Here is a 23,978-nt window from a genome sequence, read left to right on the forward strand (position 1 = left end):
TTGGTGCATATTCATCAATCAGGCTTAATCAGCTGCTTCTGTGTGAGACACAGCTCTGAATGTCAGAGGTGTGGGCGAGTCTCTCTTGGAAGAACTACAAATGACTAGAGGGAGGAATAGGTTGTGTTTCCCGGTGGGAAGCCGGTGAGGGATTGGGTCCTTTTTCTTTTTCTTTCCTGCACTAGTGATTTGTACTAGTTGGTCGTTGGTGGTTATTTGTCTGGTCAGATGAAGTCAAGAGCCCTTTTGTTGACGCTGCCATTTATTTCAGTTCATACATTGCTTTTAGCTCACAGTTTCAACTGTCACATGACCCAGGCTACATCCACGCTAATACATTTTTGTATGAAAACACATAACTTTTGCTACGTTTACACCTAGCATCCACATTAGTCCCACGTTTTTGAACCCCCAAAACACAAACTTATGTTAAAGGTGCGTATTGAACCCGTGTGTGTTTGAAAACTGCACAATTGCATATTATCCTGAAACGGCGCTACAACGGTTGTGTGTACGGGGATAAAGGAAAATGGATTAGTGTGGATGTAGCCTCAGCAGTGAGATCCACAGTCTCAGCGCTACAGTCCGCCCTGGTTTGATGTTGTGAGGCGGCGGGCAGGAGTTACTCCACAGCTCTGTGTGAATCCTGTCACTGAGAGCGAGCCACACAGAGACGCTCGTCCAGCTTTTCATCACCGACAGGAATGATGTGCTTTACCTCTGTTAGTGTTTTTCCCTTTGAACAGACTGTAATTATCAACAGGAACTTTCAGACCACACATCTCCTGTGGGACATCTCCTCACACTGGGAGGAGGAGGAGGAGGAGGAGGAGGAGGAGGAGGAGGAGGAAATCCAGCATTACTTTTGATATTCCTGTCAGCAACCCTGCAAACTACAGCTCTTTACCTGTCCTGGACAGCTGGTGCTTCACAGGAATAGTGCCTGTACTTGTTCAGGTGTCTGTCTTGGTGTTAAAAGCAGAATCAGATATCCAGTTTATTTTAAGTGTAGTAAAGCCTTTTGGAATGGGAAAACCCTTCTGTAGATGTTTAATTTATTAATTTAATCGGGACAGGACCCACTGAAGCGGTCTCTATGCGTCATCTAATTGGGATCCAAAGAAATTACTTTGCACCAGCCAATGAAAGCTATACCTCCTCTGTCCTGTTTCCAGTAATTATTTCCCTCCTAATGGTGCGCAGGTTTTAAGCAAACGTCCAGAAATTCAACCCAATACAATGTGAAACGCTGTGTATTTTAATCAATGAGCTCTGTGAGAATATCCTCAGGAGGACTGGAGAGGATTACACAACTAAAAGAGTTCCTGTAGCTCTGGTTCACTTTGTTATTATGTTTGAATATAGAGATTTTGATTGTTCGTGGATGTTGGCAGCGAAAGCACAAACATAGCTGTTGAGGGTTGATGGTGCACTCACTCTTTGTTGTTGTCTCTTTTGCTCAAAGCACTTTGTGAGCGGCCTGTTTGTCAGGCTGGACTGACCGGCAGGTTTTCATCTCTCTGGCTGTCAAATGCATTTGACCAGCTGAACTGAGCGGCTGGTTGTGATGTTCGGTATCTGCTGGGAGGCTCAAGAGGTGAACGGGACAGTACTGGTCAGCCATGTAGAGCTGTGAATGGACTCAATGGATCAATGGAGATCCTTGTTCTACTGACGGAAACCAGCCTGTCGACAACACACACACACCACTGACTGACTGGTTCTCTGAATGACTGATTCACTGACTGAAGCTACACACTGACAGACTGTCTGGCTGCAACAGAACACGCTTTGTGTGAGACTGGAAACACAGCAATATTGTTGTGTTTTCTGTCCATCATCAACTTCTTGTCCAGTCTGAGGAGAATGCACTGGAGCGCTGTGGGAGGGCGTGGAGTGTGTGTGCGTCCATTCATTAGCCATACCCGCCTAGCTTAAGGACTATCTTAACATCAGTCACATAAAAACCACTTTGGAAATGTTCTGAGCTCATTCTTTCTAAGGATTTCCTTAAGACGTAGTAAGAGGAAACCCTTGGTCTCTAAGAACTTGCCTTTAGCTATTTAAGTTTTCCCTTATACATAGCCAGAAGGTGTTTGTAACCATTTTACTCAGAACAATGTAAATGAAAGGTGTAGGTGACATGTGGTAGAGCAGAGTAACCAATCAGCAGATGTGAGGTTGTCCAACAGCATCAGTTGCTCAGTGTCAACACTGTTTGGCTGATAAAGCAAACATGCAGGCTGAAATTCAACCGTGCTGTTCTGTCGAGAGATGCAGCGACTTAAACCAGCGGTGAGGGAGAAAAAGTATGAATAATACACGTAATGCGTTAAGCTTTGAGTAGAAGAAAAGTATGTTAGCCATCAGGCTAATTTATGCAATGTAAAATGCCATAGGCTTAAGCTAATAACATTAGCATATTGCATATGTGGGGAATATGAGCAAAAGACCGTTTTGTCTGTGAACCCTCTGAGTTAATATCAAGCTGAACTTTGTACAAGGGACAAACTCGAGTTCGTGCCCCGTTGAATAAACTACCTTATGTTTCAAACTTAAGTCCCACCTGATTAAGCCTAAAGGAATTAAAGAGAAATTAAAGCCAAAGCCAACAGTTTTTAGACTCATTTGAGTTTCACACTGTGTATGAGGCTGAATGTGGAGGAATGAAATGGTGCAGATCAATATGTCTGCTGGTCAGTAGCAACAGGGACAGGCATGTTGTTTTGGTGGTTGGTGAGTTTATTCTTTTTAAATAATGGAAAAAAAAAAAATTAAATAATTATAATACTATTAAAAAACGTATTTGTCATTTTAGACATATTGGAACAGCCTGCCTGTACAGGGAGCGGTAATTACAAAACCAAATCATCCAGGAAGTTGAGGGAGCCCGAGAGGCCTGTTCCTGGCAGTCTTTCTTACCAGGACAACGCAATTGATTGAAAAAAGAAACACAATCCCGATTATTGACGATTTCCATTGAACGTCCTCAGCAAGTTTTTTTTATGAAGCCAAAAACCACAAGTCGGAACTTGAAGATTTTTGATCCTTAAACAAGAGAGGAAAAATCTTTTTCCTGTTAAAATCATCGACCATGTAAAATAATTAAGTGTTTAAAAAATACTGCTCGCAGAGAGACCTTAGATGGGGTTTCATTTGGACAAAAATGCAGGTCACTTGTGGTAGTGGGTTTAACTGAAGTTACTAATCAGATTACAAAGAAAAGATACCAAAGGTTACTGTTAAGTTACTCATTTGTCTGTACACCATAACTCTTCTGCTCCACCTACGCTCCTGAAATACTGACCAAAGGATTTGTGGTTAGTGCCGTTTGAACCGAAGCCAATGCAGATCTCTATCTGTGTTTTTGAATCAACTGTGCTGTCACCAGTCTAGACGTCTGCCTTTGCCTGTTATTGTTGTGCTGTGCTGCTGAGTAGTACACACTGCTAAAGCCTGGAGCGCCATCACAGCAACTGTGTGTCTGTGTGGGACACCCTGTTCCTATCACCCCGAGGATGGGGGCTGAAAACAAGGATTAACAATTAGAAAGGCTTTTAATTCTCAGTTGATCAGCTGGAGAGAAAGGAACAAAACAGCAGTCCACCTGCTGCTCTCATTGTTAAACAGACAACAAGATATTTAGATCCTGTATAACCATGAAGTCCTGTTTGATTCTACATAACTGCTGTTCCGTATTAGTTTAGAATCAACAATCCAGGCATTTTTTCCCGCCGTTTGGTGTGAGTTTCCCAACCTACCTTCCTGCTGGGCTGGTATTTCTGTTTCCCTGGGAGCCCTGTATCGGCTTTTTGACCCACAGCTGAGATCTTTATCCCACAGCCACAGTGCTGCGTGATGACAGAATGGAAAAGGTGAACTGTTTCACAGCACGCACACCAGCAACTGCATAACGCCTCATAGTAACTTTCTACAAAGCACCCCTTAATCCTCTAATACCCCTTTCAGACTGAAGCAGGGACACAGGACCGATCAGACTTACCCCAAAACCAGCCAGAAAGATTATCTAGGGGTTTTTAGATGTGCACCATGTGTAGAGTGTGTGATGAGTTAATGTTGGCTCCCAACCTGAGGTCCGTGCCTCCCTCAGGGGGGGTTGTCAAAAGTAGATTTGCACATGTTGACTAAAATCACAACATCACACTTTAGAATTTATATAAAATTCTTCATATAAAACTATTTAATAAGAGAGATTTTTAACTGCCAACTATTTTGAAGATTGAATGATTATTTGATTTACTTTTCAAGGTGAGATTCCAAATTCCAGCTCCTTAAATGTGAGAATTTGCTGCCTTTCTCTATTTTATATATCTGGTTTGGACTGTTGGCCAAACAAAGCGGCAGACTAATCAATAATAGAAGTATTTGTCAGTTGCAGCCGTACACCTCTGTGACCTGCGCACTCAATCAGAGCGTCACTGTTTGTTGTCTGAGAAACAGAAACATAAATAAAGCCTCGGTTTTATTGAAGGGAAGGACAGGTCTCGGCCAGAATGGCTCAATTGTGGCGAAAAGATAGCTAATGACTGCATGAAGCCAAGCAAACTGAAAGGGCTCCAGGGAAACGTAACACCTGGAGACTTTTGGTAAAGGTAAGGGTGTTTAGAGGAAAAAGCAGTTGGCACTATCAAACAGATCCACAGACATCAGAGAAGCTTCTGAAACAGCAGGCAGTCATTGACTCAGAGCCACAGAGGTGTCATTTGAGTGTTCCCTACTAATTGCCAAGACCAGAAAGCCGCACAGCATCGGAGAGCAGCTAATCAAACCTACCTGCCTGATAACTGTAGAGAGGCTGAGCGGCCCACAGGTGGTGGATAAACACTGTCAAAGGCTGAAGTGATATCATTGCTGGAGATCGTCAAAAGCCGCCGCACGAGAAGCCGAGAAATGTTCCCTTCGCCATTCAGCTGGGTGAAACGACAACAGACGAGTCCGCACCCATCGTTTACGTGGAATATAATCACACTGATGATGTGAAGCATGACGGTCATATGTCTACCGGTCTAGCCACAACAACAACAACAACAGGCCAACACTTTTTATGGCTGTGAACAATCCACTCTTCGAGGAGCTCGTTGCACGCTGCACCGCCGGGCTGCAGGCACAGGGGATTTACCAGCCGACTGAAGTAAAAAGCCCCTGGGTGCACAGTTTTCCACTGCACGCTACAGCGCCAGGCACTGGCCAGTAAAAACTTAGTAACATCCTGGCAACTGTTTTTAAAGTTGTAAACTTCATTAAGGCTCTGCCAACTAACAAGAGCCTGTTTGCTCAGCTGTGTGAGGATGAGGTGCATCAAACGGGGCTGTTAGACGCAGAGTTATGCTGGTTATCATGTGCTTATCGTGTTTATTATGCATTTTATTGAACTGCACAAAGAAATTAAGGAATTCTTGCAGGATCACAATCACAACTTGGCAAACAGCGGACTGATTAGACTTACCCAGCAGACACACTAACTCTTTACAAATGAGACAAACGAGCCGATTTCAGGGCCCAGAATCAAACGTCAAGCAGTGCGAAGACGCTCCTGATGCTTTTGTGCACAAACTGGAGCACAGAGTTGGGAAAATATCAAAAGGGGAACTCCAACAATTTCCAGTGCTGATGAAACAGTTTGGCGCTGTGTGTGTGTGTGTGAGTGTTTTCGTGCTGAGTTTGCCCGGCACATGAAGTTGATCTGATCCGGAAATTAATTTACCAATGTTAGCGAGTACCTATCAAAGGAATCATGGGTAATAGACCTCCACATTTCCAGCCTCAACGATGTGGAATACCTTGGCTGTGAAGGTGAGCTTGCTGACCTTCAAGCCCTTTCGGGGTCAAAGAAGTATTTCCAGGAGAACAGATCTGGAATGTTTTGGATAGTGAAAGGACGTCTTGCTGCACCCAGGCGTGTTACGTCTAAGGGTTATTCTCCCACTTACCCCCATGTACCTGTCTGACTCTGCCTTCAGCGCCATAACAACAAAAGCAAAGGCCTGCGACTGACTCGACGTCCACTGGGATTGTGTGTGTGTGTGTTTGCATTTTTAAATGGCACACTTTTCTGTTCACCACAGCTCAGTTCTGTTTGTGTTTGTTTATGTTGTCTGGCTCCCCCAGGTGGCAGCCCTGCCGACTGTGTGTGTGTGTGTGTGTTTGTGTGGCTTACAAAAAGACATGATATGTTAAATGGCGCTTTTAGTTTCCTGTTCCTCTACCACCCTCTTATCTCCACCTTAAAAGCCCTCCTGTCTCCACCTTCCTCCTCCCTGCCATCTTGCCCTCCTCTTCTTCCACACCTCCCCCTTCTGAAGTTCATTCCCTTCCCCATTCATCCTTCACACGTCCTCCTTCTCCCTCATACTTCTCCACCTCCTCCCCTTGTGCTGCTCTCTGAAAGTACGATAAGGAGGCTGAAAGCTGGGATCCGTTATGTTGCAGATGTCCTGGGGAATGCTGATGTACACTGTACCCGTCCACCGTCCACCCTGTGCTGGTTAGTCACCGAGTTGTGTTTAGGAGGCAAACGGCTCCAGTCTGAGCCAAACTTCAGGTGCAGATTATCTCCTTCCTCTCCCTCAGCTTACTGTCTCTACAGGCTCCAGGCCGTATATTATCTCACTGCAAAATTACACCTTTCCAGCTCCCATCGCCCCATCACAGAGGTCAGAGGGCGACATGGAGTCGGGGGGTGGCGGGGGCTCGGAGCAGAGAAAGAACATTCTGTGCCAGAGAAATGCAGCACTGGTTCCCTCCTGCTGAGCACGAACAGCCTGCTGAATGGTTGGTTGGTGGGACCTCACAGTCTGAAGGTCCTGATTGGCCCCCGTGTCCGTCAGGAGGTGGGCAGGAAGGTCATCTCATGGGCACCGCCTGATGACGATGATGATGATGATGATTTGTTTGTCATATGGTGCATAAAACGCCTGCCAGCACATCAAAAGTGTGACTTGTTTTGGATATTCAGATGTCACAGCAGGTAGGGATTTCAGGTGGTTGATCGAGGCATTTTGTATGATTGTATTATTATCAGTTTATCAGCATGAACAAACTCAGTAGTTCAGCAAGACAAACCAAATTAAACCAGAAACCTCTCGGTCTTTCTGTCAGGGCGACCAGCAAAAAACATATATAAATTAATATTAATGTCAAACAACCATCCTCATGAACACAAAAGCTGTGTAGTTTCGTTAATAAATTAATTAGCTGTCAATTATTTTGACAATTAATCACTTTTTCTAGGTCATTTTAAGCATAAATGTCAAACTGCACTGGTCCCCTCTTCTCTAATTTGCATATTGGCAGCTCTTCCAAGACCTCATCATCTCCTATCTCACTCTTCAGTGTGCAGGAGTGGCTCGTAAACTGTACAAATAAGGCGTTAACCCCTTGGTTGCAAACCAGCTCTGCTTTTTGCAGCAGTAACGCACTTCCTTAAGCTTCGAGCACCAATTTGGAGAGGTAAAGGATCAAACAGATGGCTGGAACCTTTCTGTTGTGTTTCAGGCCTCGGGAATGACTTCCCATTCCAATTTGACATCTGTGCTTTTGGAGGCATTTCTTCAAAGAGCCTCAAAGTCAGCATCCAGCTCACTCAGCATCCGTTCACTCTTTTTAACACAGTAATAAAAGAAGTACAGGCTGCAGATATCCTGACCAAATCAGTGGTTCTGGAGTCATGGTGGATAAATCAAGTATAAACAAGAGGAGTATCAATAGTCATCTCTTCTGGCCTGTGACAGAGGCAACATGCTGAAACACATTTCAGTGTTTCATCACTCAGCATCCTGTAAACAACTCGCAATTTCCCATAACTTCACTTTGTTTGGTCTCAGGATCGCCTGCAGCTGTGTTTAAACGGGGTTATATGAGGTACTTCTCCATAGCCAGCCACACTTTGAATAATTGGAACTATCCCTTTAATGGTGGTGGTGAAGGTGTGTGTCAGCCGGCGAAATGAGCTGCTTTAGTGTTTGGTGCCTCTCTTCTTCCATCCTTTTATTTAAGTTCATCCTGCTGTAGGGTCAAACGCCACCATGAGGTGTGGCTCCGTTTCTGCACTGTTCACAGGTCAGTCCTGTGTTTTTCTTCTGGAGCTCCTCAATCAGTTTTCCCTGTCATCAGTTACAATATCCTCTTATTTAGAGGGACACCACAGCAACTGGAGGAGTTATTTGTAGCACCGCTCAGTGGAAAACCTGGAGTGGAGAGGCTTTTGTCACTGTGGATCAGGGATGAACTCCACGCAGCCCCACTGGGCTCGACACCAGCTCACCGTGAAAACAACTGCACCAGACAAAAGCTCTGACGGGTTGTTTATTGGATATGGTTTTAATAGCTGCTTTTACATATGTTCAGACAAAAGAAACACACGTGCAACCCTGTTGGTTGGATTTGAGGAGTCCTGCTTCCCTCATGGGTGCCTGCTTTTTGGTCTCTTGCGAGCTGTAATCTGGGTTCAGAGAGATAATGTGTGCGCCTGCATGTGTGTTGTCAGTCATTTTGCACTAAATACAAATCATTTGTTCAGGACTGTAGCCAATAGCGTCACGCCAGAGTCTAATTCTGACTGGTTGTGTTTGGACGTTTGTGGGGAAACACCCCTTTACTGTGGTAGGGGGCGGGTGTGTTTAATATTTGCTAGATGTGGATCCGGAGTGACAAGAACAGGGTCGTTCATGAAGGTAATGTTAGTGACACTGTGAGCTGATCAATGCCTGTGCCAGTTCCAAAAATCTTTAGATGTAACCCACTGTAGTACACCGGCTATTTAAATCGGCTCATTGCACTCCGTCATATCACTAGAACTGTATTATTATATTATAGTAGTGGATGGGTGTCCCGATGTGCCTTTATGTCAATTATGATAAGTACGATCATAACATCCTGGAAAAAACAATGTTTTTGTTTTTGTTTATCTGCATTGGTATAACCCCCCCCCCCCTTCTCTCTCTCTCTCCACCAGAGTGCCCAGAGAAGTGTGCACGGCGAGCGTGCACAGCGGATGGCGAGTGCTGCCACCCTCAGTGTCTGGGCAGCTGCACAGTCCCTGGTAGTGACACAGCATGTGCCGCATGTGTGCATTACTACCACCAAGGACGCTGCGTGGCCGACTGCCCTCCCGGCACCTACAAGTTCGAAGGCTGGCGCTGCATCAGTGCCGAGCTTTGCTCCAAAGTCCACCTCCCCGACTTCGACAGCTTCATCATCCACGGCGGAGAGTGCATGCAAGAATGCCCATCTGGGTACACGCGCGGCGCAACCAACAGGTGAGTCCTCTCTGATGTTGGCTGAAATGGAGCCACTGGCTGGAGGCCTCGCTCTTATTGTTGTCCTGACAGTGGCACCAGTTCCACACCCTGATATTAGCTTCCACTCTAAAATTTCATCAGGGCATAACCTGAATATCATACAACAGCTACAATAAAGGGCAGTTAGTCTAGAGGCATCTATTCATCCTTCGCCACATTATAAACCCGTAAGATCTCTATGAGACATCGTTCAGCTGCTGCTTTCATTACAGAAATAATGGATTAAACATCAGGGGAGAGTTACAAGACTTTACAGAATGAATGAACACCAGTAAAATGACACCGTACATTTACCGTCTCCTGTCTCTGTGTCTCTCCAGTATGTTCTGTACAGCCTGCGATGGTCTGTGCGATAAAGTATGCGAGGGGAAGGCCATCGACTCCATGGATGCCGCTCAGTCTCTCAAAGGCTGTACCGTTATCAAAGGCAACCTGCATATCAACATCCGCAGAGGCCGTAAGTACTGCAGCGCTTCACAGCAGCACTACGAGTGCTAACGACTCAACGCTCCCTCTGCTAACACCATTCTACAGAAACAGAGGTCTGTTAGTTACATACTGTTACACCGGGACTGATGACACCAGCAGCCCCATAAGGCACTTGTCCCAGATTTCCCAGTCTGGAAAAGTCAACTGCTTCTTCACAGCTTCAGACCAAAGAAGATAAGTTTAGACTGTTTAGAAAAAGTTCTGTCAAGTCTGGGAAGAAAAATCATGAAAACTCCTAGTAGGATGAGGAAGGGAGCCCAGAAGGAAGTTGGTGAGTAGAAGGGAAAGAAATGAGAAGGAGAAAAGACAGTTTGGGTTAATAGCTGTTTATTTCTGATTTAATGAAGTGGCCTTCAGTAAAACAGACAAAAACAAAGATGTCTAACTACATTTTTGTCCCTGTTATGGTTATGTTTCATACTCTCTCTCTGTAGGTTTAAGATCAAATAGATGAATAAGAGAGGTGAAAAACGAGCCATAACAGCAGCGTGTGTGTGTGTGTGTGTGTCCTCCTGTGTGTTTAGACAACATGGTGGCAGAGCTGGAGAGCTTCACAGGTTTGATCCAGAGGGTGACCGGCTTCGTGCGGATCAGCCATTCCCACACGCTGAGCTCCCTGGCCTTCCTCCACAGCCTCAGATACATCGATGGAGAAGTCCTCCTGGACGAGTACGAGCACACACACACACACACACACCAACTTAACTACAAGCACATACACTCTTAAAGTCCTAATTTTAGCCCCATGATGTTCATGTACAATTTCTTCATTGTCTGAGCTCAGCTCTGTGCCGTTTTACATATGAAATATCTGAAAACTGCTTTACTGTAAAGGATTCTCCTGAGTCATAATTCACTGTGTATTTACTCGTAGAAAACACTTGTCCCTTTTTTTTTTTTTATTATGATTTACTAGCGACTTGGCTGTTGCTCTGAGAGTTGTCGTACTAATCAAGCAGGATGACTGTGCAACCTGAGTGTTGGAGGTCATCGCAGAAATGTTGGTGAACGGAGAGAAAAGGAGAGGATGTTTTGACTGTGAGGGTGCAGACTGCAAAGTAGTTTATGTAGGACAGACAACTTGTTTTGGGTTGGTAACTGTAATAAGATAAAGTCCAACAAAAACACCTCAACACCTCTTTATAACTGAAAAAGTAAATATACAGATGTCCCCTTTTTTGTAAGACCTTGAATGCAGCATGACGTTGACAGTCCAAGGAGAGGTTCTCTCAGGGTCACTGAGGGGCCTTCACTCCCTCCTCCGTCTGTTCCTCTCTGAGTTCACAGGAATCTTACTGTCCCAAGGCCCACATTAGAGTCCTTCCCGGATGTCTGGGTGTTACTCATAAAAACTGCACCTCCTCTCCTCTCCTCCTCAACATGAAAAACAGCCCCTGGTTAATCTAATTTCCCAGGTCATTTTTATCCCTCTGTGTGAACCCGTCCCCTACTGTCTAAGTGGGTCAGTAAACCACTTGCTGAAAGTGGAGCTCTGCTGAGAAGAATAAAGTAATCTGCTGCTACCTTGTGTACGATCAGCATAGCTTCCCCTCATAGAACAGGACTAGCAGGTACATAGGAGTTTTCACTCCTATGTTCCCTCTTTCGCTGACTTGTCAGTGTGCAGATTTCCATTGTGCACCAAAAAAATCTATTGTCCTTGATGGGAAAGTTGGCCTTGAGCTTGGTATGAATCACAATGCACACAACAAAGCTACACAGAAACATTATACGATGAGTGTGGAATTAAGAAGCACATTGTTGACGATCATTCATGCGCCCTCTCTTCTTTCTGCCCTCCAGCATGTATGCCTTCTCAGCATGTGACAACCAGCAGCTGCAGTATCTGTGGGACTGGAAGCAGCACAACCTCACCATCAAGACAGGAAAGCTGTTCTTAAGAGCTAACCCGAAGCTCTGCATGTCCGAGATCCGCAAGATGTGGGAGAAGACGGGCATCCGGGGCCGCTTTGATGAGAGCGATTTCCGAAACAACGGCGACAGAGCCAGCTGTGAGAGTCACATGAGCTTCAGTCTGAAAACCACAAACATTTAAATTGCCATGTTCAGTGCATGTACAAGAGTTAGTCCAGTTTAGTAACAGTTTACTAAAAGAGCCCGATGTTGCTCTGCACCAACAGTCACTATTTACTACAGCAGCAACACTAAATGTGCCACGTTTTATCTCCGTAGGTGAAAGCACCATCCTGCAGTTCAAGTCCAACAGCACCAGCAGCACGAGGATCAAACTGACGTGGCAGCGCTACCGTCCCCCCGACTACAGAGACCTCATCAGCTTTATCGTCTACTACAAGGAGGCGTAGGTTTTTCACAACCGCTTCTGTCCCCAGAGCACTCGAGATTGTAGCATTAATGCTCAGCTTATCACTCAGCTTATCTACCGGAACCTCACTAACAACATGAACATTGATTAATAGGACTACAGCTGCACCAAACATCAAATAAATCTATTTCATTAACAGCCAACTTCACGTCCAAATTCAGCACGGCACACTTTACATTGGTGTGCACATCAATTCTGTATATAAACTTTTGATCATGTAGTTAATCTGTTCAATAATATGTGTGAATTTAACTGTGATTAGCCAGAAGTTACTGATCTTATTCCTGATTTTATTACATTTACTCTTTCTAATTGCTTGTACTCCTGTAAATCACTTTGTGAAAAGTGCTATACCAAACAAACTTTACTCACTTACTTACTGATGATTTATCAACCTGTGGCGTTAACCGCCTTCTTTCCAGGCCGTACCAGAACATCACAGAGTTCGAGGGCCAGGACGGCTGCGGCTCCAACAGCTGGAATATGGTGGATGTGGAGCTGAGGCCAGAAAAGGACTCAGACCCCGGAGTTCTGCTGTCCGGCCTGAAGCCCTGGACCCAGTACGCCGTATTCGTTAAGGCGATCACACTCATGGTGGTGGACAAACATATGGCGAGTGCCAAGAGCAAGGTGGTCTACATCCGCACCAGTCCTTCAGGTAACTGTCTGCGTCCGTCTAAATGTTCTGTTCACGCTGCTGCTTGTTTTTCAGATGGATGGGCGATTGTTTCATGATGGCAGTGTGATAGAATTTCTGGAAGTCCTCCAAACATGGTGTAAGGAGATGGAGAGGAAGACTGTTTTAGTAAACACAGCTGCAATTCAAAGCAAAGGAGAGAAAGACGAGAGTTGCAAAGACGATAATATAATTAGATGGAATAGAAGGCCGCTTTAAATAAATCCAGCTGCACTGTAAAGTCATAGCAGCACCGTGATGTCAGGAAATCACATCTGCACTGGCAGCCTGTGCATCCCGGCCTGAAGGAGGAAAGCGTTTCCTACTAGTTCATAGAAATCAGGTCTAAAGAATGAAGCAGCCACAGAGCGACTCTGAGATCAGAATAATTTGGTTTTTGTCTGTCTTTCAGCGCCCTCCATGCCGCAGGATGTGCGAGCGTACTCCAACTCATCTACCCAGCTGGTGGTGCGCTGGTCGCCTCCCGTCTCACCAAATGGAAACCAGACTTACTACCTGGTCAGATGGCAGCAGCAAGCCGAAGACCGAGAGCTGTACCAGCACAACTACTGCTCTAAAGGTGCACGCGCACAACTGATACCCTCCACTTGATCGCTAGTTGTTGAGTTTGCGTACATGTCATGTTACACCTCCTCTGCTTCCTCCTCCAGAGCTGAAGATCCCCGTCAGGATCGCTGCCATCGGCGTGGGAGACCAGGAAGAGGATACCAAGCCCACTAAGCCGGACCCCGACGGGGCAGACAAAGGCCCCTGTTGCCCCTGCCCCAAATCAGTGGAGGACCTGGAGGCCGAAGCCGCTGACGCCTCCTACAGAAAAGTCTTTGAAAACTTCCTGCACAACTCAATTTTTACACCAAGGTAAGCGACTGTGATGATGATGGTGATGATCTCAACAGAAAATACTCCTGCTGCTGTTAATTTCTCTGCGATATCTGAAGGTCATTTTACAGCTAAAGTCAGTAACAGTCTTTAGTTGTATTTCGTAGCTGTGACCTGGGATGGAGGGAGCAATGATTGATGACGATCGTTTTGTTTTTCTCCCTCCTTGTAGTTCCTCTGTTTGTACACACGAAGAGCTTTTGTTGCCTCTTTTCTAAATCATGTTTCTGTTGCCTCTCACTTCAGACATCTTCACCACATTTTCTCCATTGTCTCCACACACTCACACATATAGAGAAATAAGATAAAAGGGAAAGCCCATGAAAGGTCTGACTTGTACACATTCACGTTTGGCTCCAGATGAACAAAACCTTGTACACATGGCAAACACGTATTTCTATTTGTTTATTCTTTTTTACTGAGGTCAAAAACTGTAACTCCTCTCGCATTCAGCCAAGTGTCATTAAATTGAATACACATGCTCAAGGATGAACTCAGTAAGCTCCGGTTTCACTGTGGTCAGATGTGGTTTGTCACATGTAACTACTTGTGAAAGTTCAATAGCTACAAAATCCGCTGAGCTGTTCAGTTATTCTATGTAGGATTTGCCCACCAAGTTTCATCCCAGTTGCTTGAATTAAGGCCAAATGGCACGAGATCCAAATCACTCTTAGACTGAGGGTTGAAGGAGGAAGGATTTCCAACAGCTCTGGGATCAATATGGAACCCAAAAGGCTGAGACAATACCCCCATGCTGTTCTCTTTAATATTCGGTTGAGTCTGTAGTAACTCTTAGTATTTTTAATGTTCTGTACATTTTAACATCCCCATACTCATCTTGAAACCGTCCTCTCTCCTCCCCAGGCCACCAGATCGTCGCCGCAGAGATCTATTTGGTATTGCCAACTCCACTCAGTCCCGCCGCAACCGGCTTCACGCCAACAGCAGCGCTGTCCCTCCTCTCCAAGCCGCTGGTAACAGCAGCAGTGCGGACTTGGAGCCAGCCGACAGAGAGTTCGAGTTCATGGAGCAGTCGGTCACGGAGCGCGAGCTGCAGATCTCCGGCCTGCAGCCGTTCACAGTTTACCGCATCGACATACACGCCTGCAATCAACAGGTTCAACGCTGCAGCGCCGCAGAGTTCGTCTTCTCCAGAACCAAGCCTGCAGGTTAGAGGAGGACTGATCCATTTACAAATAAGATACCTGCTAATGAACATATTTGAGTAAAACTATAGTGTAATTACAGTCGTCCTCTAGTGTACGTATTTCCTCCAAAACGCTAAAGGCCAATGTTGAAAGATGTTGTTAAATTCACTGGACACACGGAGCTGCTGTGCATCCAGACCTCTGTGTTCACCATGGTAACGTGTTCCCCCTGTGGCTCTCCAGAAAAGGCTGACGACATACCGGGTCAGGTGACCTGGGAGGGCCACGAGGACTGGGTGTTTCTGCGCTGGCCAGAACCACCTCACCCCAACGGACTCATCCTCATGTATGAGATCAAGTTTAAACTGGCTGCTGAGGTAAGACAACATCTGTGCATCTCCCCGCCTCCTCACCGAGGACCTGCTGTTTCTGACAAGAACGAGGAAGCCAGAAAATGAAGTGGGAAGTCATGTTTATTCAGAAGTCTTTTAAAGCTGTGTTCACACCAAAAGCAAAGAGAATTTTTTCATGAGTAGCGCAACACAAACCGGCAATATTCACCCTTTACTTCTGCAAAGGAGGAGACGTTTCTTCTGCCATTTCTGTCCTTCACCAAACGTCAAACATCAAAAGTTTGCTTTGTTTTTTGTGTCAGCACAGCATTAGTACAGTGTTGGTAATAACATTAAAAGCGCTCCTAGTAACTGCATCACGTTAGGAGAATAGAAAACAGAAGTTACTAAGGCAGGGCGGAGACCTACTGGAGTCAGAAAATGGAGGACACACGTCATTGGGCACTGAGAGATCTTATGTTGGTCAAATTAGAAACATTTCAACTCTCACAAATACGCAACGGCATCCTTCACCTCGCCTGGTACAAAGTCCCATTCATTTGCATCTTTGCATGTGTTCTTGCTCAGCGATCATCTTCCTTTGCGCCTGTTGTGCTGATGAGCACTCACTAAAGCCACACTAAATATAATGTAGAAATTGTACGTGCTCATTTTAAAGCAGCATTTTTGGTCATGAAAAACAGGAGTGAAGTATCGGAAACACACACATAAAAACAAAGGAGCCGCACTTTGTTAAGTGGCAACAGTTACAGTACTGTACATATCGATCAATCAATTGACCCGATGAACCCTTAGTCATTTATTTATTAATCATGTGAGTCCTGCGCTCTAAATCCTTAACATTTATTGTGCAATAAAGAAGAAAAACCGCAGGTTGGATCCTGGATCTGTATATTCAGCCTGTAATGATCTTTTTATTTGTGTGTGTCCAGACCGAGAAGCACGAATGTGTGTCTGGTCAGATGTATCAGGGCCAGCACGGCGTTCGGCTGTCCAACCTCAGCCCAGGAAACTACTCAGTCAGAGTGAGAGCCACGTCACTGGCTGGAAACGGCTCCTGGACTCACGGTCTGGATCTCTACGTGGCTGAACGTGAGACACACACCGTCACGCACCATCAAACTGCATCACCATACAGACAAGCTGTATCTCTATACCTGTTTTCTAACAGCGCAGAAGGTATGTTTTGATCAAAGTAACCAAAGTGTTTGACCAACAGGGTATGAGAACGTCCTCTACGCTATGATCTTTGTTCCTATCGCCATCATCCTCTTCATCTGCCTGTTGGTCGCGATGCTGGTGGTCCTCAACAGGAAAAGGTGTGTTTCTGTTCACTCTGGGTAGAATGTGAGGAGCAGCTGTTCTCAAACTCTGCACTTTTGCCCTATTCAAGTACAAATTTTCATTAACACAGACGGAGAAAACAAAGGCACCATATTAATAAAACACATAGAAGACACCTGGTGAGGACGGAACAACATTTTCTTCGTCGTTCTCAGTCACAAACCACTCAAACCAACACAAACCAAAACAAAATATTGTTGCAGTAGATAAAACGAAGTGGCAAATAAAGGTAGTTCTGTTATGAGACTGGCTTTCCCTGTAATTTGAGTATGTATCTTGTGGTATTTAGGTAGTTTGTGTCAAAATATTTGCCTTGATGGAAACACAACCATAATCACAACAGCTTAACTTAAATCGACACATATATCTATGAGAAAGAAGAGATTTATGTAGGAAATGATCTGCCAGGCTGAAATGGTTCTTGAAGGAACAAAATGAGTTCAGTGCTCATTTTTTTAATCATAAATCTAAATGTTTTGAATTGCTCCCAGTAGGCTAAATGTTTCACTGTTGCATTTTGACATTATTCTTTGGAGCCTGAAACTGTGATATGTACGATCCCAAAGGTGTACATGCTGTATGGTGTGTGTGTGTGTGTGTGTGTGTGCCTGTAAACTCATCTGTCTTTGTTTTGGTCAGGAACAGTGACCGGCTTGGAAACGGAGTCCTGTACGCCTCGGTCAACCCGGAGTACTTCAGCGCTGCAGAGAGTGAGTGACGGCTTTAACGCTGTCGTCGGAGTAACTGAAAACATTAATGCATCTTTCACATCTTTATTACCATCTGTTTTTCTCCCTGCAGTGTATGTACCAGATGAGTGGGAGGTGGCGCGGGAGAAGATCTCCCTGAGCCGTGAGCTCGGCCAGGGGTCCTTCGGCATGGTGTACGAGGGCCTGGCAAAGGGCGTGGTCAAAGATGAGCCAGAGACCCGCGTCGCCATCAAGACTGTCAACGAGTCGGCCAGCATGAGGGAGAGAATAGAGTTCCTCAACGAAGCCTCGGTCATGAAGGAGTTCAACTGTCACCACGTGGTGCGCACACAGGCACACACACTCTCACACATTAACGGCCAGTGGCCCAGCCTGGTGTCATGGGGGTGATGTTGTCTGCTGTGTTCGGTGCAGGTTCGTCTCCTGGGAGTGGTTTCTCAGGGCCAGCCCACCCTGGTCATCATGGAGCTGATGACGCGAGGAGACCTGAAGAGTTACCTTCGCTCCCTCCGACCCAAAGACGTACGTTCGCACATATTACCTGTATCTCTGTATTTATGGATATATGCAGTATTATCGCTTTTCTTTTTGTTTGTTTTTGCAAATGACTTAGTGGATTCTGATTTCATTGCATAAATGAGTGTAGTTTTCAGGCCATTATTGGGGTCTCGTTGCTTTTCATGTGACAAAGATGACAGTTTTAAATGGACACACCAGCCTGACCACGGCTCTCCTCCACGTGCTGCCTCAAGCTCTCAAGCTCTCACTGCACCAGGCCCTTGTTGTAGTGGCTGCCATCCCCTGTGGTTGGCTTGTCAATAGCAATATTCTGGTTATCGTGACAGTCCTAATCTCCATTAATCTCTTGCCCCAGTGCATGCTGGGAGGCTTCTTATTTTACGGCTATCATATGATCAGCAACATCTATTATGTGATCAAGAAAATGAATTTTTAAATGTGGTATATACTCAAAGGAAGCTGATTACCTGCGGCTGGACTCAGCTGACTCCCGTCTGTCTGTCTCCAGCAACAGTGGTCGAGCCTGTCTCTCCCTCCCCTGAAGAAGATGCTTCAGATGGCCGGGCAGATCGCCGACGGCATGGCCTACCTCAACGCCAACAAGTTTGTCCACAGAGATCTGGCTGCCAGGAACTGCATGGTGGCCGAGGACTTCACCGTTAAGATCGGAGGTAAAGAGCTGTGAGAGGCTCAGAGGTCTCTGGGAGGCGCTCATTAAGAGGAAATGTCTAAGTAACGAGTCACTGGGCGACCAAATCATCAGAGTAACCTCACTTCCTGTAAAGGGGACCCTCAGGGAGCCTCTTATTTCCAGATGTTTGTGCTGTCAGCAGTGTTGGGAGGGTTTCTTCTGAAATCTTCTCGGTAACTGTTCCAACGGCTTCATGAAAGTAACTTGTGAGATTTAATTGTTTTTAACTAGGCGATAAAGCTAAACAGTTAAAAACCAGGCAGCGTAAACCTCACAGCAGAGCTCAACACTGATCACTGTCAGACTTTTGTAAAAGGTTTTTCAATATAACTTGAATTAAGATTGGAATGTCTTGACTTAAACCACCAAAACAAATCATCACAAGCAGGGAAACAACAGACGCTGACTGCAGTAAAGGAAAAATGTAACCCTGACCTCAAACCAAGTCCACATTCAGGTCAGATGTCGATGTCGACAGCATTTTCACCGCTTCACACTGTACAGTAACGTTAGAGTCCTGTTCTGGTTTCAGACGGAAAATATTGTTGAATTTCCAGCACTGAAAGGCTTTCTGCTCTGACAACATGGCCGCCCGCCTCGGTGTGGTCGGACTCTTCGGGTTACTTAGACACAAGCAATGCGCCCTGATACCATTCTCAGATGAGAGACGGCACATATTCAGAGAAGAGAACCGGTCAAAACCAGCGTGCAACGGTTCAGTGCGTTCTGCCAAAATGGATGGAGCCGTGTGGACGTGGAGCCGTGCTCCCTGTAAGCCGTCCTCGCCTTGGCGGCGTTTCATTCAAATTTGTCCCAACTGTTTTTCTGACCCGCGTTTTCCAGAAATCTGCCAACAAGTCTGAAGACACTTCAGCTTTGTTAAACATTCTTTAAAAAGTTATTTATAGACGCTGTCAATGCTTCACCTCCTTCCCTTGTGTGTGTGTGTGTGTGTGGGTAGATTTTGGCATGACCAGAGACATCTATGAGACAGACTACTACCGCAAAGGTGGTAAGGGCTTGCTGCCCGTCCGCTGGATGTCACCCGAGTCTCTGAAGGACGGCGTCTTCACCACCAACTCTGATGTCTGGTGAGCAGACAGCGGTTTTCTTTTCTTTTGTTAACTGCTTCCAAAAAGTGTGTTATTGATAATGAAGGACCGCCTCCCTCTCTCCCGCTGTTTAGGTCGTTCGGGGTCGTATTGTGGGAGATTGCCACTCTGGCAGAACAGCCCTACCAGGGTCTGTCCAACGAGCAGGTGCTGCGCTTTGTCATGGAGGGGGGGCTGCTGGAGAAACCACAGAACTGCCCCGACATGCTGTAAGACACACACACACACACACACACACAGCCCTCCTGTCTGCCTCCACTTTGTTAGTTAAATCATGACTGACTTCTGTTTGTTCACACTAACAGTGAAGCAGCCTGCTCAGATTCCCGTACTGGCCGTCTGTTCGTCGCTGTTCTCCACCATGTCTTTGTTCTTAATACGAAACACCCCGAGTTTGAACATAAATCCACATCAAAAGGGGCTGTGAGCCTGGCGGACCAATTTGGCCACCGACCGTCATTTAAGTCATGAGGAGAACAAATGGGAAGGAGCAGGGTTCTCTGACAGCAGCCATTTTAAAAGGCTGTCTCTAACTTACATACAAACACTTTCACTTTTGGTTTTATTGTCTTGTGGTTCGAAAAGATTACAACTTTTTAACAGTTTCGTGGTAGAATAAGTCACATACATGGAAAAGATAAATGTATTTATTCAAATTAAACAATTCGTGTTTCCCTTTCAAAGTAAAAGCCATGTAGCCTCCCTTCATTTATTGTTATTATTATCTGTTTACGTGACATTTATAATGAAATGAAGGGAAATATTCGATTATTTATGACAAAGGCAGACTCAGTGTGCAGAGACAGGCCGGCTGGCAGACAGCAGTTCACCGCGCAGACGTGAGTTAAGCTGTGTGTCCCCGGCCTAATGGCACACACACACACACACACACACACACACACACACACACACACACACACAGTCCTTTTATACTCTGTCAGCCTTAAAGGGGTAGTTCGGCATTTTTGGAAATGCACTCATTTGCTTTGATCCCAAGAGTCGGATGAGAAGGTTGATGCCATGAAGGCAGCCTGTTAGCTTAGCTTAGCACAAACACTGTACTGCTGTACTCCCACAATTAAAACCTACATTTTGACAGTAATCTTTTATCACAACTGAGAATCATTTAGCTAAAGCTTGGCTAAAAGTGTTGGAGTCCCTTTCACTTCCCATCTCGTGTGTCGGCCTCATCCGATCCAGGTTTGCTGCAGAGCTCTTTGTGCCAGCTGCTGGAGAGAGCAGCGTCAGCTCTGTGCCTCATAAACAAGAAGCAGGGGGGTGACGTGCAGCCATTTTAGCAACAGAAAGCAAACATCTGGCAAAAGTAAACACTGGCTTGTCGGTAGGAAGGCGCAGTTCTACTGGATGGACTCGTTCCTACAGACGGACATGCTGTTGATGCAGACTGTGCTAACCTGTTTCTGTGTGTGTGTGTAGGTTTGAGCTGATGCGAATGTGTTGGCAGTACAATCCTAAGATGCGTCCATCCTTCGTGGAGATCATCAGCAGCATAAAGGACGAGCTGGATCCGTCTTTCAGAGAGTCTAGTTTCTTTTACAGCGCCGACAACAAGCCGCCCGACGCTTCTCAGCTCCACCTGGACAAGATGGACAGCATGGACGACGCTCCTCTGGACCCCCCTTCATCCGCACAGCCACAGCAAACCCCAGTCCCCCAACAGACCCCGCCCTCCCCGAGCTCAGAGGCTCCACCCGGCCCTTCGCTAGCCCCGAGCTCCCCGTCCTCCCCCTGCACGTCGACCACCGCCGCGGACAAGCAGCCCTCCGGCCAGCAGGCGGCCAACGGGCTGTCGGGGGCCGGCCTGGCGGCGGCAGGGTCCGGTCTCGGGACGGGCTCAGGCGTGACGGGGCGGCCGTCTCTGGACGAGCTGCCGCCGTACGCGCACATGAACGGAGGACGCAAAAACGAGCGCGCCATGCCTCTCCCGCAGTCCTCCGCCTGCTGATTGGACAGACACTCCCACCGGACTGCAAACCTGCCACCTGCCGCTCTGCAGAGCCCGATGTCTCAGTGGGTGGGATCCCTCTTTGTTTTTTGTGGTTTTTTTTGTTTTGCTTTTTACATCTCATACAGCAAAACCATGTCCACCAGCTCAAAGACTCGCAGGAAGGTGGAGAACCCCGTCACTGAGTCCATGTTCTGCTGTACCTCCACACACCTTCTTCACATTATTCTAGTTTGGGTTCCTACCAGCTGGCTGTCAGACGTGACACTGCCCTCGCTGCTGAGTGGGAAGACCAAAAGAAAGAGAGAGAGAGAGAGAAAAAATCAAGTGGGGGAGATTTCTCTCCCTCTTTATGGCTGAACTTATTTTATAAATAGTTGTTTGTTACTTTTTTACATGTATTTCCAAATGGGAAAACAAAATGTGTAGGCCTTTATAAATGACCGGCGTTTTGGTCGCTTTTGGGCGGGCATTATGGTGAAACTGTTAAGCATATCTAATGAAAAAGAAAAAGCACTTCAGAGAGGTCAGGGTCTCCGTCGGCCATTCAGTAGTCTTGTTGCTCTGCAGGCTGGGTGTCAGCGTAATGCCGGGTCAACAGCCCATCCGCTGAAACAAACCACCGGAGGGAGAAAGGTCAAATCTGCCAAATTTGTTGCCAAAATTGTACTTTTAGTCAAATTCTCTTGTTTGCAGTCTCGCCCTGAAATTCTCCAACACACCGGATTGAAAATGGAAGCAACAAAAGACGCACTTTGATCTGCCGCCGCTCCACCCTTAAAATGTGTGATCAAAGGGATGTTAGCACCCGCCTACAGCCCCACTCCTCCTCCTCCTCCTCCTCCTCCTCCTCCTCCTCCTCTATTGCTGTTTGATATCTGAAGCTACTGTTCTCTATCAATTCGACGCCGTGGACCTCGGCTACGTCAGTTGGTGTGAAATTGAGCCACATCCTCTCACAAAGTGCTGTTCCGTTAAGGTTTAAACGCCAAATCCAGTCAACACACAAGCAAAAAACAACAAAGAAGAAAAAAAAAAACAAAGTGGAGGACTGCGGAGGGAAGAGCATTCAGAGGAAAATAATATGAACATTATATCTATAAAGTCGCTCAATCGGGGGTTTGCCTCGGGTTCAGAGGCGTCCCTGTTGTTGTATACAGACAGGTATTTTTTTAGACTAGCCGTTAGTCTCCAACATTTCCAACATCTCTATGTGGACAGAGCATTTATGTACGCACCAGTTGTTTGTGTCACTTTTCTAACTTTTATACAGTTGGAGACATTCATCATGTACAGAAAGAAGCTGCTATTCCTCATTTCTCTTGTGGTTGTAATATAGTTAATATCTATATATAAAAAGAGAAAAAAACTCCTTCAGGTTGGATCTACGAGCGTTTCCACTACAGTCCATTTTTTTAATGCTTGTAATTGTGTAAAGTGTATCTGAGCTGGTTTCGTTTCTGTGTTCGCGTAAAGGTACGACGATTTGCCTTGTGTTTTGAAACACCGGTATCTTCCCCATCCCATCTAACTGGAGGACAGAGGTGGTACCGATAACCATCGATGCTCTCGCGTTCTCTCGGGACGCTTCGACCTCTGTGCACGAGGTCAGAGGTCAGAGGTCAGAGGTCGGGCATCACTGCTGAGTCCCAACTAAATCTCAGGTCAAAGAGAAAAGTGAAATCCTTTTCTACCTTCCTTTCCTTTCTTTTGTTGTGTGTGTGCTGTCATACGTTGAGACATCCAGCCGTGTGTGTGTGTGTGTGTGTGTGTGTGTGTGTGTGTGTGTGTGTGTGTGTGTGTGTGTGTGTGTGTGTGTGTGTGTGTGTGTGTGTGTGTGTGTGTCCCTCTGACTCTGTTATCACGTTTTCTTTGATAATTACACGAGAGCCGTGTTTCCTACAACCAGAGGGTTTTTCTTATTTTGAAAATGTAATAAAAGGTGATCAGACGAGTCAAAATATAACTGAATGCATCAATAAATTATATTGTTGGTTCATTGAGATGGTGCATTAAAGGAAGTCTCCATCTTTATACTTTTTACCTTCAGTCAGTTGGTATAAAAGACTTCAGTCATCTACTCTTTAGCCGACAAGACAATGCTAACAAAGCTAAGCTAGCTAATGCTAACATAAAGCTTTGTAGTCCAGTTTATTATGGAAACATAAAGATAAGTTAGGAGCAGGGAGACGTGGGTAATATTCTGAGAAAAGTCCATGAAAATATGAGATTAAAGTCGTTCATTTACGAGAGAAAAGTCACAAAGTCATTAAATTCATCCATTTTTGAGAAAAAAAAACTCAGAATGATAGTTTTCTGTTCAAATCCTTCAGCGAACAGTAACATTTATTGATGCACTCGGTTCTGTTTTGGACTTTTGCTGATGACTTTTCTTTACGTTCAGTC

General features: G+C 45.8%; 1 protein-coding gene across 2 annotated transcripts in view; it reads left to right on the forward strand.

Annotated features, from left to right (window-relative positions):
• LOC139216830 (insulin-like growth factor 1 receptor) overlaps positions 1 to 23,650 on the forward strand; it is a 43,888-nt gene extending 20,238 nt beyond the window's left edge. For both annotated transcript variants that reach the window (XM_070849196.1, XM_070848437.1), the window contains exons 4-22: positions 8,975 to 9,278; positions 9,641 to 9,777; positions 10,334 to 10,478; positions 11,613 to 11,821; positions 12,003 to 12,129; positions 12,576 to 12,811; positions 13,242 to 13,409; positions 13,501 to 13,708; positions 14,594 to 14,898; positions 15,121 to 15,254; positions 16,163 to 16,322; positions 16,450 to 16,549; positions 17,214 to 17,284; positions 17,376 to 17,605; positions 17,699 to 17,806; positions 18,312 to 18,474; positions 19,456 to 19,585; positions 19,681 to 19,815; positions 21,044 to 23,650. In XM_070849196.1, the coding sequence (XP_070705297.1) occupies positions 8,975 to 9,278; positions 9,641 to 9,777; positions 10,334 to 10,478; positions 11,613 to 11,821; positions 12,003 to 12,129; positions 12,576 to 12,811; positions 13,242 to 13,409; positions 13,501 to 13,708; positions 14,594 to 14,898; positions 15,121 to 15,254; positions 16,163 to 16,322; positions 16,450 to 16,549; positions 17,214 to 17,284; positions 17,376 to 17,605; positions 17,699 to 17,806; positions 18,312 to 18,474; positions 19,456 to 19,585; positions 19,681 to 19,815; positions 21,044 to 21,572 (3,599 nt within the window). In that variant the 3' untranslated portion in view covers positions 21,573 to 23,650. The remainder of the gene's footprint in view (positions 1 to 8,974; positions 9,279 to 9,640; positions 9,778 to 10,333; positions 10,479 to 11,612; positions 11,822 to 12,002; positions 12,130 to 12,575; positions 12,812 to 13,241; positions 13,410 to 13,500; positions 13,709 to 14,593; positions 14,899 to 15,120; positions 15,255 to 16,162; positions 16,323 to 16,449; positions 16,550 to 17,213; positions 17,285 to 17,375; positions 17,606 to 17,698; positions 17,807 to 18,311; positions 18,475 to 19,455; positions 19,586 to 19,680; positions 19,816 to 21,043) is intronic.
• The last annotated feature ends 328 nt before the right edge of the window (positions 23,651 to 23,978 follow it).

This window comes from Pempheris klunzingeri, chromosome 1, assembly GCF_042242105.1.
Source record: "Pempheris klunzingeri isolate RE-2024b chromosome 1, fPemKlu1.hap1, whole genome shotgun sequence".
NCBI classification, from domain to species: domain Eukaryota; kingdom Metazoa; phylum Chordata; class Actinopteri; order Acropomatiformes; family Pempheridae; genus Pempheris; species Pempheris klunzingeri.